The 15640-nt window shown below is 41.8% G+C and overlaps 1 protein-coding gene across 1 annotated transcript in view; it reads right to left on the bottom strand.

The window, feature by feature from the left end:
• Positions 1 to 5871: 5871 nt before the first annotated feature.
• Positions 5872 to 15640, bottom strand: part of LOC121858854 (sodium-dependent serotonin transporter-like) — a gene marked incomplete at its 3' end in the record, with an annotated part of 66000 nt that continues 56231 nt past the window's right edge. The window contains 1 exon segment of the mRNA XM_042355511.1: positions 5872 to 6091. Coding sequence (XP_042211445.1) covers positions 5872 to 6091 — 220 coding nt within the window.

The following is a 15640-nucleotide window of genomic DNA, read 5'->3' as shown; positions in this document are numbered from 1 at the left end:
TCAAGGACAAAGTTGGCCTTAAAGTCAGGAGGGAGAATTGATAAATGGCAGTGAAGACATGAGCAAGCATTAAAACAGCTACTTTATCAGTTTTCACAGAAGAAATTTGAGATGAAATTCCCGAGTGGAACTGATATTTAAGGAAAGGAAGAAGAGAAATTAAAGAATATCACTATCAGAAAAGAGGATGTTCTTAAGAAGATAAATAAACTAAAGAAACACAAAATCCCCAGGGCCGAATGAAATTTTTTCTCGAGTCTTAAAGAGTGTAAGGAACAGATTAGCGGACCCTCGTAAACTTATTTACAAAATCATTAGACACTGAGTTGTGCCAGATGAGGAAACAGGCGAATGTAGTAATCTATATTTAAAAGGAGACAGAGCATCAGCGTCAAATTACCGCCGATCAGTTTGACGTCAATAGTGGGAAATTTCTGAATTAATTATAGCAGATAGCATCCGATCGCATTTAGAGAAAAGCAAATTAATCTACGACTCTCAACATGGGTTTACAAAGGAAATCTTGTCTAACAAATCTGCTAACGTTTTTAGGAAAGTCTTCGAGGTAGTAGATAATGACGAAAATTACGATGTTATTTACTTAGACTTCAAATCATCGATGAGTACCGCATCAGAGGCTTTGAGAAAAATTAAGGCTCATGGTATCGAGGGAAGTTTAAATTGATAAAATCATGGTTCACCGATAGAACGCAGAGGGTCAGCGTAGATGGTGTTAAATCTGAGGCTGTGTAACCAGTGGGGTTCCCTAGGGATCAGTTCTAGGCCCACTCTTGTTCATAATCTACATAAACGATTGACACTGGGATCAGCAGTGACATAAGCAAGTTTACGGATGACACCAAAATAGGCGGCAGATTAATTCAGGCAGGATGCAAATGCATTACAGGAGGATCTAAATAAACTGCAGGTGGTCTGAAATGGCAAATGAAATTCAACACCAGCAAGTGCAGCGTACTTAATATTGGAAGAACAAATACTTATAATGTATACAGCCCGAACAACATCAACTCGAGAAGTCGACGGTGAAGAACCTAGGCACTTTAGGCCCGACCTACGGCCTAGAAACAGTGCGTTAATGTTCGAAATATAAAAACAGAGTATTGGGTTTTATATCTAGAAGTAAAGAGTGCAGAGGTCTTATTGCAACTATATCTTTGCGCGAGTTAGGCCGCACCTCGATTATACGGTTCAGTTCTGGTGCCCCATTATAGAATGGATATAAATTCACCAGAGTCGGTGCAGCGAAGAATGACAAAAACATTCAGGGACTTAGAAACCTTCCATATCAGGATAGGTTAAAGAAACTTAACTTGCATTCCCAGAAAGACGAAGAGTGCGGGGAGATATGATAGAAGTATTTAAGTGGGTGAAAGGAATCAATAAAGGGATATAGATAAAGTTTTATAATATCCGAGCAGGATAGGACTCGGAGCAACGGATTCAAGTTGGATAAGTTTAGGTTTAGGAGGAGGAAGAAACTGGTTCACAAATAGGGTGGTGGACGAGGGAAAAGCTTTAGCAACTTTGTAGTAAGTGCGGAAACCCCTGAAAGTTTCAAAAGGAGGCTAGATAGATTCATGGATGATAGAGAATTCATTTAATATTGGAAGAACAAATACTTATAATGTATACAGCCTGAAATAAATATCAACCTCAGAGAAGTCGATCTTCCTGAAAGAGACCTAGGGGTACTTGTAAGCCCGGACCTACGGCCTAGAAAACAGTAAGTGTTAATGTTCGAAATAAGGCAAACAGAGTATTAGGTTTATATCTAGAAGTGGCAACAAGAGTGCAGAGGTTCATTGCAACTATATTCAGGCTAGTTAGGCCGCACCTCGATTATGCGGTTCAGTTCTGGTGCCCTTATTATAGAATGGATATAAATTACCAGAGTCGGTGCAGCGAAGAATGACATAAATGATTCTGGGACGAGAAACCTTCATATCAGGATAGGCTAAAGAAACTTAACTTGCATTTTTAGACAGACGAAGAGTGCGGGGGAGAGGCGGAGAAGTATTTAAGTGGGTGAAAAGGAATCATCAAAGGGGATATAGATAAAATTTATAATATCCGAGCAGGATAGACCCGGAGCAACGGATTTATTTTAGTGTCGTCAACATTTTGACGCACTACCTGGGTCCGGGAAAAACTGATCGTAATTGTTTCTTTAGGGTTTCTTTAGGATTTTTTTAGGGTTTTAAATTAGTAGAAAAATAAAGTAGCAAGATATGATCAAGGAGACTGATGGAATAGAGATGACCCATTCAATTGTTAAGAAGTTAGGTCTGTATATTTAATTCCTCGTAGTTATATCATGAATTTAAACAAAAACACAGAAGAACAGGAATAATTTGGTAGTTGGCACACACACACTCATACTAGTTGATAAATATTTCCATGTATTAAAATAACACTGACCCTCCATCACCCAGGGATTTCAACTCGAAACTATTTTACTTATTTGAGCAGAGAATTACTTTCTTCCTCTAAAATTACCCTGAAAGCTCTGCTTAACCCCAGGCACGAATCAAATGTTAAAATTACAATTGGTCTCGGAAGGCAGGTATCGGTCTCGGTCCCCGACTTGATAGTCTGGACCAGGTCATTAATACACGTAAAGCACTACGAAACAGCCACAATCTCTGCAGCAGTAAGTGTTAGATGACTAATAACCGTATAAAAATACGTCCATGTTGTTTTAAATTAAGATCTTGATTACAGAATTTTTGTTGGTGTATGAAAGATAGTGTGTGTGTGTGTGTGTGTGTGTGTGTGTATGTGTGTGTGTGAAAGAGAGAGAGAGAGAGAGAGAGAGAGGTGCTTGTATGCTTGTATGTCTGTATGGGTATTTATGATATTATTTAGAGCAGTGGTTCTCAACCTTGTTTGCCCCATGCACCCCTTTCACCATATGTCAGAATGTCATTCCCCCCTCCTTTCCAAGATTGTCTGCCTCAAAAAGTGCATTCCAAATAATATGCATATAATACTGAAAATCCTTTATTTTTTCCATATTAGTATCAGTTTCCCCCCCCCCCCCTGAAAACCTGAGGGGGGGGAAATTCCCCCCTGGTTGAGAACCCCTGATTTAGAGCATTTAGAGCATTTAGAGAATTCGGCTTATTTTTTATTTATTTTTATAAATGTTTGTGTTTGGTTGTATGCATGTGGTCTATACCTGCTGGCGTCCACCAAATAAATTATATGTGTGTGCAGGCATATATACTCCTTTATATACAGACACGTGAAATAGTCTCCCCAAAATTTCCGAAACAACCAAGATTTTTAGCAATTGCTCTTTTAATATATTTCATTTTCTATATTTTGTTCTACATCCCTTGAACAGTGAACACAACAAAAGGCTCTTTGTAACTACTAAACAAAAGACGATCACGTTGGGTAAATAATATTTTTTTGCAACTATGAATTTATGGCCGGGAGTCATACTGGTATTAGAAAAATGATATAGTGCAATGATAAGAGAATGTTTTTTCGAAGGTATATTTAGTGTTCTCTGTTTTGTATTGTGTGTGTGTGTGTGTGTGTGTGTGTGTGTGTGTGTGTGTGTGTGTGTGTGTGTGTGTGTGTGAGTGTGCGTGCGTGTGTGTGTGTGTGCGTGTGTGTTGGGACTGGGCTGTTCTTATAGAGATCAGCTTGTGCTCAATGGGCTGGATGTGTGTGTGTGTGTGTGTGTGTGTGATACACGTGATATTCCATTTAGTAGAAATAGTTATATAATTTATACAGTACCCAACAACACCCACTTATACCTACCAACACACACCTAACAGCTTCTCAGGTGGGGAAACAGTGAGCGACTTGTGTATATTGTGCACGTTAGCTATACAGTACAAACATTAAAACGCCTACTAGCCCCTTCCAGCACCCACTAACACCTCTTAGCACCTTCCAGCACCCACTAACACCTCTTAGCACCTTCCAGAACCCACTAACACCAATTAGCACCTTCCAGCACCCACTAACACCTCTTAGCACCTTCCAGCTAACACCACTAGCACCTTCCTTAGCACCTTCCAACCCACTAACACCAATTAGCACCTTCCAGCACCCACTAACACCAATTAGCACCTTCTTAGCACCTTCCAGCACCAGCACAGAACACACTCTTAGCACCTTCCAGCACCCACTACACCCCTTAGCACCTTTCAGAACCCACTAACACCAATTAGCACCTTCCAACACAGCTAGCACATATTAGCATCTTCCAGCACCCACTAACAACTATTAGCACCTTCCAGCATCCAATAACACCTTCTAGCACCTTTCAGCACCCATTAACACCTATTAGCACCTTCCGGGACCCCCTAACACCTCTTAGCACCATCCAGTACCCACTAACACCTGTTAGTTCTTTCCAGCACCCACTAACACCTATTAGCACCTTCCAGCACCCACTAACACCTCTTAGAACCTTTCAACACCTTTCAGAACCACTAACACCTATTAGCACCTTCCAGCACCTCATCTTTCAGCACCCATTGACACCTATTAGCACCTTTCAGCACCCATAACACCTATTAGCATTCCAGCAGCACCCACTAACACCTCTAGCACCTTTCAGCACCTACTAACGTCTTTTAACACCTTCCAGCACCCTAACACCTATTAGCATCTTACACCTATTAGCATCTTCCAGCCACCCACTAACACCTCTTAGCACCTTTCAGCACCCACTAACGCCTTTAACACCTTCCAGCACCCCCTAACACCTATTAGCATCTTCCAGCCACCCACTAACACCTCTTAGCACCTTTCAGCACCCACTAACGCCTCTTAACACCTTCCAGCACCCCCTAACACCTATTAGCATCTTCCAGCCACCCACTAACACCTCTTAGCACCTTTCAGCACCCACTAATACCTATTAGCACCTTCCAGCACCCATTAACACCTATTAGCACCTTCCAGCACCCACTATCACCTATTAACGCCTTCCAGCCCCTACTAAAACCTCTTAGCACCTTGCAGCACCCACTAACGCCTCTTAACACCTTCCAGCACCCCCTAACACCTATTAGCATCTTCCAGCACCCAATAACATCTATTAGCTCTTGCCAGCACCCACTAACACCTATTAGCACCATCCAGCACCCACTAACATCAATTAGCATCTTCCAGCACCCACTAACATCTATTAGCACCTTCCGCACCCACTATCACCTGTTAGCACCTTTCAGCACCCACTAACACCTCTTAGCACCTTCCAGCACCCACTAACACCTCTTAGCACCTTCCAGCACCCACTAACACCTATTAGCACCTTCCAGCACCCACTAACACCTATTAGCACCTTCCAGCACCCAATAACACCTCTTAGAACCTTTCAGCACCCACTAACACCTATTAACACCTTCCAGCACCCACTAACACCTATTAGCACCTTTCTAGCACCCACTAGCACCTATTAGCACCTTCCAGCACCCACTAACGCCTAGCACATTCCAGCACCTCTTAGCACCTTCCAGCACCCACTAACACCTGTTAGCTCTTTCCAGCACCCACTAACACCTCTTAGAACCTTCCGGCACCCACTAACAACTAACACCTATTAGCACCTTCCTGCACCCACTCACACCTATTAGCACATTCCAGCACCTCTTAGCACCTTCCAGCACCCACTAACACCTGTTAGCTCTTTCCAGCACCCACTAACACTTATTAGCACCTTCCAGCACCCACTAACACCTCCTAGCACATTCCAGCACCTCTGAACACCTCTCAGCACCCACTAACACCTATTAGCACCTTCCTGAACCCACTAACACCTATTAACACTTCTCAACATCCACTAACACAAATTAGTACCTTCCAGCACCTATCAACACCCACCTGAAAAACTCCTTAGCTGGGGAAGTAGTAAGGGACTTGTCAGTAGCGTTGTGGACGTTAGCTGTGAGGGTGCAGTTGGCAGTGTTCCACGTGTTGTTACAGGAGGTCCAGGGCAGCTCATTCCCGAAGGAGGCCACCAAGTAGTACACACTCCAGGCCAGGATGGTGTTGTAGTACATGGCCATATAGAGGTCGATGATGCAGATGGCATACCCAATACCTGAGGGAGGAAGAGGTATGGTGAGGTTGGGTATGGTGTGGTGAAGTTCGGTCAGAGGAGGTGAGGTGTGGTGTAGTGTTGCGATGTGAGGTGTGGTGTGATTATGATGCAGTGAAGTGTGGTCAGGGAAGGTGTGATGAGATGTGGTGCAGTGTTTTGACATGAGGCATGGTGTTGTATGGTGTGGTGAGTTATGGTTAGGTAATATTGATTTGTTTTAACTTTTGCCACGTTCAGTGGTTAGAGCCAATGGATTACAGAGTAGAGGTGACACAGGGTGTGTATAACAGTCCCCAGTGGTCAGGATATTATGTCATCGAATGTTACAGAGTATTCAAATACATTGCGTGTTTAGTTCTGTACATAGAGGTTGACTTATTCACAACTGAGTGAGTATGACAGTGTGAGGCAATATGTCTAGCCGCCCACATTCTTATTCCCATTTGCGTGAGAGGTATACGACGACATTGTGTGGTTGGTTCTATACATGGGAAATAGTATAGCTACTGAGCGCAAAAAAGTGGATCAATCTTAATATGTCGAGAATCTTACCATTAGATATGAAGTGTTGTGCAATTTCACACACAGTGTGGCTTGGACATGTCCCTGAAAGGTTCTATCTTCACACAGTCGTAAAAAGAAAGTAAAAATAGAAGAGGAAAATACTAAATTAATCTACACCACGAAGATGCCGGAAAACCAGCTTTTTGAAGTGAGACAAGTTGTATGGAAACACAGAAGAAGGCAAAGTATTCCACAGTTTGGCTGTTTGAGGAAAGGAGGTACTATAACAGGTTATTCTAGTGTGACCGACATCCACAGAGAAACGGTAGACACCGCGGGCAAGACGTGTGTTACGAGCCCTCGGTCTTGCCGGCGGTACACAGGATGCCAAATCTACCGAACATTCCGAACATTTCCCATTAAAGTATCTGTAAAAGAGAGAGTGAAGCAACATTGCGGCGAAGAAAAAAGGAAGAGAAATTATCAACTAAAGGAGGAGAGTTAATAAGACAAAATAACTTTGATTCCTATCTAAAAGTTGGACAGAAGAAGAGCTACCCCAGACATGAGAGCAGTACTCCAAGTTAGGACGAATGAATCCTATAATAACTTGAAGCAACTGCTCAGGAGTGAAGTAGCTACGGCATATTTAGAGCATTCCCAGCTTTCGGAAGGCAGCTTCAGCAATGCTGTGGATGTGTGGCTCCCATGACAATTTAAAGGATATGGTGAGGCCAAGCATATCTATTTTAGAATATAGCAAAATGATTGCGTCCTGAAATGTTACTGGTAGGAGATCTTCTATTTTGGAAAGTGAAATTGGTAAATACTGTGTTTTATTACTATTAAATTTAACCAGGTTTCTACCTCCCCATACAGAGATGGTGCACAGATCCTCATTGATAGATGAAATTAGATCAGCTCTAGAAACAGATCTAGTTTGAGAAATGAAGGGAAGGGAAAAATGTGAAGAGTGAAGAGTAGAATCATCAGCGTAAGAATGGATAGAATTCGTCGTAGTGTGAAGTAATTCATTGATAAAAAGAAGGAAGAGAGTAAGTGAAAGAACTGAACCCTGTGGGACACCACTATTGGTAGAGAAAGAGCGAGAGATCGATCCCTCGACACCGCTGCCGTGGATCAGTTCTCAAGCAAGAAATCTGAGAACAAGGTGGGGGAGAGAAACCATAAGAGGGAAGTTGGGGATGTTGAGGGCCACGACGAAAGTTCCCCATATCCCTAAGAGAGGATGACTAAAGATGGATGCAGTAGGAGAGCAGATCACTAGTAGACCTCGCCTGGCGGAAACCATACTGGTGATCCGACAAAAGAGACAAGCGTTCAAGGTGACGGGGAAAATGAGAGTTTAAGATAGTTTCGAAAATCTTAGAGATGGATGAAGTTCGGTCAGTGGAGCGATAGTTAGAGGGATTTGAATGGTCACCCTTCTACGGGATGGGCTGAACCAAGGCATGCTTCCAAGAAGAAGGAAAAGTTTGGGTTTTGAGGCAAAGGTGAAAGAGGCGAGCAAGCACAGGGGCCAGAATTTCAACACACTCCCTCAGAACACGAGGGGGTATTCCGTCCGGTCCATGAGCCTTACTCACATCCAACCTGGATAACATGCCAGCAACCTTACGGGTGGAGATTATAGGAAAGTGCATAGGTTCAGTAAGAGGAGCAGGAGTGGGAGAGATAGAGTTGGAGTCGGCTACGGTGGAGTTAGGGGAGAATAAGGTGCCATAGAAATTGGCTTTATCAGGGGGAGAGTTGGCTATAGAGTTATCAGGTCGGAAGAGAGGAGAACACGAGGGAGTGCAGAGGTAATTACAGGTGTTTTTGGTTAAGGACCAGAAGGATTTACTAGAAGAAGAGTTAGTCAGGTCAGCGTTATATATTTTGATAAAATTCCGCTTGTGACCTACTAAGAATAGCGTTACAACGATTCCAAAAAGTAAGGAAAGAGGAGTGGATAACAGGAGTAGGAGATAGTTTTATAATTTGATATGCCTTATCTCTCTTCCTACATGCAAGAGAACGGGAGCGAAAGTTTTGGTAGAATATGGGATAAATGCACTCATACCACCCTGTATAACCCCAACTGCTTTTCTATTAATCTCTGTATCTATTTCATCTATCTTGTCTCTGTCTTTCTTATCTGTCTGTCTTTGTGTATTTCTTTTTTTAATTTGCTCATCAGTTTATCTCTCCAACCACCTCTGTCAGTTGATCTGAGTCTGTCTATCTTTACGCCTTCCAGCATAAGAACAAAAGAACATAAGAATGAAGGAAACTACAGCGAGCCTATTGACCCATACTAGGCAGTCCTGTTTACACCCAACCCCTATCGCTCATATATCCATCCAACCTATATTTGAAGCTATCCAGCGTATTCGAGTTAGTGATGATGTTTGGTAACTTGTTCCATTCATCCAGTACTCCATTTCCAAACCCGTGTTAACCTATCTCGTGTCAAAATCTAAATTTGTCTAATTCAAACCATTGTTATGAGTTCTCTCCTGGTTATATAGTTTAAGTACCTTTGTTATATCACATTTATTTAACTCTGACTTCCATTTATACACCTCAATCATATCGCCCCTCACTCTACGTCTCTCGAGGGAGTGCACATTCAGATGCCTTAATCTGTCTCTACACTCAAGGTTCCTCATGCCCAGAACTGGTCTTGTCATCCTCCCCTGTATGCTTTCTAGGGATTCGATATCCATTTTGTAGTACGGTGACCAAAACTGAACTGCATAATGGACAAATGTAAAGTACTCAATATAGGAGATGTAAACAGGGAAACCAGATACCAGATGAACAACGATGCCATAGAGAAATCCGACTGCGAGAGAGATTTAGGAGTAATGATAAGTAGGAACCTTAAGCCAAGTAAACAATATGTTTTTGCTCGTAACAAGGCTAATAAAGTACTTGGGTTCATACAAAGGAGTGTTAGTTACAGGACTAGCGAGGTCATCCTAAACTGTATCTTGCGCTTGTGAGACCACACCTGGATTTCGCAGTTCAGTTCTGGTCACCGTATCACAGAATGGATATAGAATCATTGGAAAGAATTCAGAGGAGAATGACAAGACTAATCCCGGGCATTAGGAACCTTGAGTATAGAGACAGGTTAAAGCATCTTAATTTGCACTCCCTCGAGAGACGTAGAGCGAGGGGCGACCTGATAGAGGTGTATAAGTGGAAGTCAGGGCTAAACAAAGGGGACATTACAAAGGTACTCAAACTATCCAACCAGGAGCGAACTCGTAACAATGGTTTTAAATTAGACAAATTTAGATTTAGGCGTGAAATAGGTAAACCCTGGTTCGGAAACAGAGTAGTGGATGAATGGAACAAGTTACCAAATATCATCATTAACTCGACTACGCTGAATAGCTTCAAACATAGGTTGGATGCTTATATGAGCAATAGGGGTTGGGTGTAAACGGGACTGCCCAGTATGGGCCAATTGGCCCGCTGCAGTTTCCTCCATTCTTATGTTCTTATGTTCTAAGGATAACCTCGCTAGTCTTGTAACTAACACTCCTTTGTATGAACCCAAGTACTTTGTTCGCTTTGTTTCAGCAAATATGTGTTTTTGTCTTGGTTTAAAATTCCTACTTATAATTTCTCAACGTTGTTAATCTGATATTTTGTTTTTTCTGTTTACATGTAGTAGGCAGCTACCAAAGAGGGAGGTACTACCGCCTGGGAAGATATTGGAAGCATAATGTGTTGTTTAATGGTAGACCCTGCTGCCGTATGGCATCACGAAAATTGTGACCAAGTCCCAGGTTGCTGATCTGACTTTCTGCCTCATTTATACACAATTGCAGGGTCTCAATTGTTTCTCTTACTATTGACAACTCAACATATATATATATATATATTGTTTCTCACTTTTGATTTTTTTTGGTATTTATTTTTATTATTATTATTATTATTATTATTATTATTATTATTATTATTATTATTATTATTATTATTGTTTTTATTGTTATTATTATTATTATTATTAGTGTTGTTATTATTATAAGTAGTAGTACTTTATTATTATATTTTCAATTTTTTATTTTTTATTAAAAAAATTTTATACTATGAATTATTACTATTTTTTTTTTACTATGAATTATTACTATTATTATTACTACTACTACTATTACATTTTCGCCCCCCAAGCCCCGATGTGGGTCGGTGACCTGTGCCCGGGTGGGCTAATACCCGTAAAAAACAAAAACAAAATCCTAGGTTAAGCACTTTACATTATGTCTGTCTTTCTATACGTCCGCCTGCTGATCTATATGTCTATCTGTCTGATTGTTTGTCAATATTTATGCCTGCCAGCTTATCTGTCTGTCTACCTATCTGTCTTTACGTCTCGGCAAATCTGTTTATTCTTGCGTCTCTCTGGCTATCTATCTGTTTTTTCGTCTCTCAGCATATTTGTTTATTCTTGCGTCACTCTATCTTTATCTCTTTCTCCGTGTCTCTCCACCAGCCATCACCTCCCCCATATCGACCCAGGCACAGTAGGTCAGGAACAATAACACAAGGAGGGTAGCGTCGGAGTCCACTTACTGGGGTGGCTCTTGGCTGAGTAGTTCTTCCTCCCCAGGGCACTGTTGTCTCCTGGACTCTGAGGACCTTCTGGGGGGATCTGGAGGGAGTCCTACCATCATTTCAACTTCAGAAATATTGACTGGGACAACATTGTAGGTGACTATGAATCTGAAGACTTCCTAGACGCAGTACAGGACAATTTTTTAAAACAACTAATTACAGAACCTACTAAAGGCGACAATATATTAGACCTACTAGGTAGTAGGTAGTAGGCAGCTACCAAACAGGGAGGTAATACCGCCTGGGAACATATTGGAAGCATAATGTGTTGTCTAATGGTAAACCCTGCTGCCATATGGCATCACGAAAATTGTGGCCAAGTCCCAGGTTCTTCATCTGTCTTTCTGCCTCATTTACACACAATTGTAGGGTCTCAATTGTTTCTCTTGCATGACAACACAACATACATATAGCGTATCTCACTATTGATTTTTTCATTCTTGTCTTTCTTTGTATTTAATTATATTATTATCAGTTTTGTTATTATTATCATTACCATTAATATTTTATTTTACTTTTTATAATAAATTTTATTCACTATGAATTATTATTATTATTACATTTTCGCCCCCCCCCCCTGGGCCCCTGATGCGGGTCAGTGACCTGTGCCAGGTGGGCTAATCCCCGCTATATATATATATATATATATATATATATATATATATATATATATATATATATATATATATATATATATATATATATATATATATATATATATATATATATATATATATATATATATATATATATATATATATATTATCAGAGATATCACAGTAGGGGAAGAACTAGGGAACAGTGATCACAGAGAAATCAGGTTCACCCTAAATTGGGAAACGAAAAACAATGACAATGTGTTTTTGTTTTTTTTGTTTTTTTTAGGTTAAGGTGGGGAAAGGATGGAAGGCATGCTGGGGCTCAAGACACAGCCAGACATGAGGGATGGGGAAGTCACAACATATAGTCGTGGAGGGAAAGGTTGGAAAAGAAGTTTGATGAGTTAAACAGAGGGGGACGACACCCCTTGTTTTACATATTACAGAGTTTGTTGGCTAACTAAGCTAACCTAGGATTTAGGATGACGTTGCACAATGGTTATTTTAGTAGACAATGACTAGATTGATTTTACAATTACAAGTTTATTAACATCTTATTCTGTATTACGTTATGGACTCACTTGATTGTGACTTGTTAAATGTGAATTTATATCATCTAAGTTTTAATCAAAGGTGGATCACTGTGGCGGACATAGATGGGTCGCGGGTTGGGTTGTTGTAGTGCGGGCAGACTCCGGGACCACCAGGCGTGGGGTCTCCCTCCGTTGATGTCTTCCCCACGTAGGTGGTCTGGGCTGTGAGGGTCGTCCAGGAGCTTGTCCCAAACCTTCTTCCCTAGGCGATGGAACCTGAAGTTGAGGGCCTCTGTTTCATTTCTTAGGTGGATGGTTTCCACTGTCTCCTGGTAGGGTGGCGCTTGGCCACTGGCTGATCTCAAACTCTGTAGTTGTTGTAGTCTAGTCTTCCCGAGTGTGACGAGTGGTATAGATGGGTACTCCAACACAGGCCTCACCAGCGCCTTGTACAGGTGAACTTGTATCTTCTCAGGCATCAATTTAAAACGTTTTAATTTGGCTGCGGCGACTTTGGCTTTATTTAGTCTGTCCTTCACGTGGGGAATGATGCCCGTCCGAGAAATGATGAGGCCGAGCAACCTGCCTTGTTTAGAGTACTCAATCTCTTCGTCGTCGATCATCAATGGGGCCGGTTTGAATTTGGCTATGGGTATGACCTCAAATTTCGTTTTGTTTGTTTTTATTTTCCATTTATTTTCATACTCCGAGAACTCCTCTATTGCCCGAGCAGTGAGTCGCGCCATCCTTGCTGTGGACCTTCCTGGGCAGGTGACGATCTGTGTTACATCGTCGGCATACATGACGTACTCGCTGCCGACGATTGGGGGTGGCAGGTCAGCCGTAGAATTCTTCTCCAAAATGTTCTTGCATCTTGATTTTGGCTCTGCGGTCCATAATGAAGTTACACAGCAGGCGCGTCAGATTTTCGGGTAGCCCCAGTTGTATGATCTTATACTGCAGCCCTGCGTGCCAAACTTTGTCAAACACTTTGCTGAAGTCCCTCAGTACTATATTGCACTGCAGGCGGCCAGTCATGGCATTGGCGATCTGCTCGTAGGCCTGAGCTATGGCGGTGGATGTGCCTTTGTACTGGCGGAAGCCGAACTGGCGGGGATTATGCACGTCTTCGCCCTCCAGATACATCCGCAATCGCTTGTTGACTATTTTTTCGAATATTTTGGCAGGTACCTCTAGCAGCGATATTGGTCGAAAGTTTTCGACTTTGTTTAGAGGCTTCCCTGCTTTTAGTATGAGGCGAATAACGGCAATTTTGAACATCTTAGGGAAGTATCCAGAGGCGAGGCAGGCGTTGCATATATGAGCAAGCCTCTCTATCATGTTGTCGGGGAGTTGAGCCAGGATCTTCTTGTTAATGTGACTTTGACCAGGTGATTTGTTTTTAAACCCTTTTATGACGGCTGACACATCTGCAGGAACTATGGGCTCCGTCAGGTAGCTTCCGTCCACCAGTCTAGTGAAGTCAGCCCGGGGGAGCGGTTGGAGCAGGTGCTGATGGTCCTGCAACTGACCTAAAATGTCCTCCTCAAACTCCCTGTCGAAGCCCTCGTTCTCCTGTTCACTAATGGTAAAGATCTTTCGTAAATATTGCCGATGTAGTTGTTCTTGGTTTTCGTCCTCGAATATTTTTACGTTGTTTTGGTCGAGCAGGTAAGGGACCGTGCTAGAGGTGGAACCCATCAATCGCTTGATCCCTTTCCAGAAGGCAGCAGAATCGCGGTAATTGTTGGCTGCCTCCCACACCAAGGCGGCCCACTTTTGTTCATGTAGACAATGTGGTCAGAGCCCAGACTTTCGATCGGCCGATTATGAGGGGTTAAGAAGGTACCAAGGTGAGGTGCCTGGGACCAGTCTCAGTCCCCTGTAGGATCGGGTGAAGTCACCGGCGACACAACAATTGATCATGACTATAATATATTTACTAGTATACTACGTAAAGCACAAGAACAAAGTAGACCATACAGAAAAATTTGGTCCAATAAGAATAGACCATGGTGGATGACCAATCAACTTAAACATGACATAGGAATATAGACAGGAATTTATAAGAAATTAAAGGGAGGGGAGGAGCATCACAGAAATAGGTATAATGAACTATCAAGGAATGTTAAGAAAAATGTAAGGAAGGCAAAGAGGGACTACAAAATCAGGATAGCAAGAGTAGAATCAAAGGCGAATCTTAAGGGAATTTTCCAGGTATATAGGACAAAGGTCAAGGACAAAGTGGGACCTTTAAGGTCAGAGAGAGGGGAAGTGATCGATGATAGTGAGAAAAATAAGCAAAGCATTAAACCGTTACTTCTTATCAGTTTTTACAGAAGAAATTGACGAGGAAACGTCAGAGATGGAACTGATATTTAGGGGAAAGGAAGAAGAGAAATAAAAAATATCACTATCAGAAAAGAGGATGGTCTTAAGAGGATAAATAAATTAACAAAGACAAAATCCCCAGGGCCGGATGAAATTTTCCATCGAGTTGTGAAAGAGTGTAAGGAACAGATTAGCGGACCCCTCGTAATTTTATTTACAAAATCATTTGACACGGGAGTTGTGTCATTCTTGTGGAAACAGGCAAATGTACCGATATTCAAAAAGGGAAACAGAGCATCAGCCTCAAATTACTGCTGATTAGTTTGACGTCAATAGGGGGAAATTTCTTGAACCAATTATAGCAAAAAACATCGGATCGCATTTAGACAAAAAACAAGTTAATCTCAACATGGGTTTACAATGGGAAAATCTTGTCTAACAAATCTGCTGACGTTTTTTCAGAAAGTATTTGACGTAGCAGATAATGACAAAAATTACGATGTTATTTAATTAGAAGGAAAGCGTTTGAAAGAGTACTGCATCAGAGGCTTCTGCGAAAAGTTAAGGCTCATGGTATCGAGGGGAATGCTTTAAATTGGATAAAATCATGGCTCACCGATAGAACGAAGAGAGTCAGCGTAGATGGTGTTAAATCTGAGTGGGGCCGTGTAACCAGTGGGGTTCCCCAGGGGTCAGTACTAGGCCCACTCTTGTTCATAATCTACATAAACGATCTAGATACTGGGTTCAGCAGTGAAATAAGCAAGTTTGCGGATGACACCAAAATAGGGCGGCAGATTAATTCAGGGCAGGATGCAAATGCATTACAGGAGGATCTAAATAAACTGCAGGGGTGGTCTGAAAATGGCAAATGAAATTCAACACCAGCAAGTGTAGCGTACTTAATAATGGAAGAACAAATACTGACAATGTATACAGCCTTAACAACATCA

The sequence above is a fragment of the Homarus americanus genome, unplaced genomic scaffold, assembly GCF_018991925.1.
Source record: "Homarus americanus isolate GMGI-L3 unplaced genomic scaffold, GMGI_Hamer_2.0 scaffold55844, whole genome shotgun sequence".
NCBI lineage: Eukaryota > Metazoa > Arthropoda > Malacostraca > Decapoda > Nephropidae > Homarus > Homarus americanus.
This window is presented reverse-complemented; position numbering and strand designations above follow the sequence as displayed.